Consider the following 2,214-nt stretch of genomic DNA (forward strand, 5'->3'; position numbering starts at 1 on the left):
CCAACCATAGTTCGTGTTTGTTGAGTTTTGGTGCTTTCTGTTCGAATGCTCGCTATCGCAGTCGGTTCTTGGAGTTTTCACCATTTGTTTGGAGTTTCCTTGAGTTTTGCTGAGAAAGGATGAGGACAACGCGGTCAAGTTCAGTCGCGCCGTCAACAGACGAAGATGCTGTGTCCATGACACAAGTGATGGACATGATGAGGACGCTGCAGGAGAACGTGGCTGCATCGCGTTCTGAACAGGAAAGGATGCATGAGGTGCTGGTGGCCTCGCAAGCTAGGAATGAAGAGCTCAACAGGGTTAACGAAGAACTGCGCAAAACCCTTCAAGAGCGGGAGGAGCGTGTGGTCGGGGACAGATCTGCACCCCCATCCCCACCGCGCAGCTTTCCCATGCCATTTTCTCAAGAGATCATGGACTCGGTGGTCCCGGCTAACACTGTGGCGGTAAAAGCGTCTTTCATTGGGGTGGAGGACCCTGAGGCCAATCTCACGGCGTTTCATACTCAGATGATGCTCTCAGGGGGGGGGGGGGGGTCGGACGCGGTTTACTGTAAGGTGTTCATGAGCGCTCTTAGTGGAACAGCGTTGGACTGGTTCGTCAGTATACCTACTGGCCACATTACCACTTTTCAACAGTTTTCCAAGATGTTTGTTGTGCAGTATATAGTGAACAAGGCACCACCATTGGTGTCTTATGACTTGTTTGACGTGAGACAGTACCAGGGGGAGTCCCTGAAGGATTTCTTGAATAGATTCGGGGCCCAGATAGTCCGCTTGCCAGGTAAAGACGAAGAGATGTTTGTACACGCCTTCAAAAAAGGTGTGTTACCTGGGCCTTTTAGTGAGTCACTTATCAGGAGTCACCCCGCCACGTTTGCTGAAATCCGGCGACGTGCTGTGGCTCACATTGCCGCCGAGAGCGAAGTCTCCGAGAAAAGGGGAAACGTGGCCCACGCCAAACCGCGCGCCCAGACGAGGTTCCAGCCACAAAGAGTAATGGAGGCAGCGGCGGGGAAGAGGGACCAGAGGATGCGTCATCCTTATGATCCTAAGAAGAGTAACGGGAAGGGGAAGGGGTCAGGGCGGCCCAGAGAGACTAATCGCCCACCAAGGTATGAGTTCGTGATGGGGTTGGCTGATCTGATCGTCGTCCCGAATATCGCTGCCAGGCTCAAAGTGCCTGAGAAGACGACAGAAAAGGTTTTGGGTCCAAAACCAGACACGTGGTGTGAATTCCACAAGAGCTTTGGCCACTCCATCAACTCATGTTTGGCCTTGGGTTACCAACTCGCCGAGTTGGTCAAGTGCTCAAAGATTACTTGCTGGACAAGCAAGCGGGTCAGTCAGCAGGTTCCCAACCTGCGGGCAATGAAGGACAGCAGCACGAGGTGCCCATCCATGGCGAGATCCACACCATAGCCGGTGGATTCTCAGGTGGAGGGTGCACCGCGTCTCAACGAAAGAAGTACGCAAGGTCGGTGATGTCAGTGGAGGTTTTTGAAGATCAACGTGGACATCACATTCACCAAAGGAGACCTTAGGGACGTTATACCTCACGACAACGACCCTATTGTGATCTCGCTTGTTACAGCGGGAAGGACTGTCCACCGTGTGCTGGTCGATCAAGGAAGTTAGGCAGATGTAATGTTTTGGCCGACTTTTGAAAAGTTGCAATTGTCCCCCGATCAATTGAGGCCATATGGGGGCTGCCTGTATGGTTTCGCCGGCGATCAAGTGGAAGTAAGGGGGTACATTGAGTTGAGGACGACCTTCACAGATGGCTCGACCTCGCGAACGGAGAAGATCAGGTATCTTGTTGTAAACGCTCCGTCGGCATACAACATACTGTTGGGAAGATCAACACTCAACAGAACGGGGGTTGTGCCTTCGACAAGGCACATGAAGGTCAAACTACCGTCTATGGAGGGTTTGATCATCACCATCTGTTCTGACCAAAAGGAGGCGAAGAAGTGTTACGAAAACAGCCTCAAGAACAAGAGGTCTGTGTGCCACGTAACCACAACGCCTCCCCCTGGCACGCAGCACCCACGGGAAACCCCGCGAGTGCTGGATACGGCGTTGGAGGTGGCTGCTGAGGGCGATGTGCCTATGGAGGATATAGAGGCGAGGTCCGAGAGCGCCACTCAGTTGGAAGGAGAAAGAAGCTGCTCGGAGACCGCCAGGGAAACAGGTATCGCGAGGGCGTTGATAA

General features: G+C 53.2%; 1 protein-coding gene across 1 annotated transcript; it reads left to right on the forward strand.

Annotated features, from left to right (window-relative positions):
• The first annotated feature begins 248 nt into the window (after nt 1-248).
• On the forward strand, nt 249-1,421 carry LOC137829187 (uncharacterized). Its single transcript, XM_068635982.1, has one exon. It carries the CDS (start codon nt 249-251, stop codon nt 1,419-1,421), a length of 1,173 nt encoding a protein of 390 aa, XP_068492083.1.
• Nucleotides 1,422-2,214: the final 793 nt, after the last annotated feature.

The sequence above is a fragment of the Phaseolus vulgaris genome, chromosome 7, assembly GCF_000499845.2.
Source record: "Phaseolus vulgaris cultivar G19833 chromosome 7, P. vulgaris v2.0, whole genome shotgun sequence".
In the NCBI taxonomy this organism is placed as follows: Eukaryota; Viridiplantae; Streptophyta; class Magnoliopsida; order Fabales; family Fabaceae; genus Phaseolus; species Phaseolus vulgaris.

Excerpts from the sequence above, each read along its gene's own strand:
- LOC137829187 (XM_068635982.1), top strand. The coding sequence starts at position 249 with ATGCATGAGGTGCTGGTGGCCTCGCAAGCTAGGAATGAAGAGCTCAAC.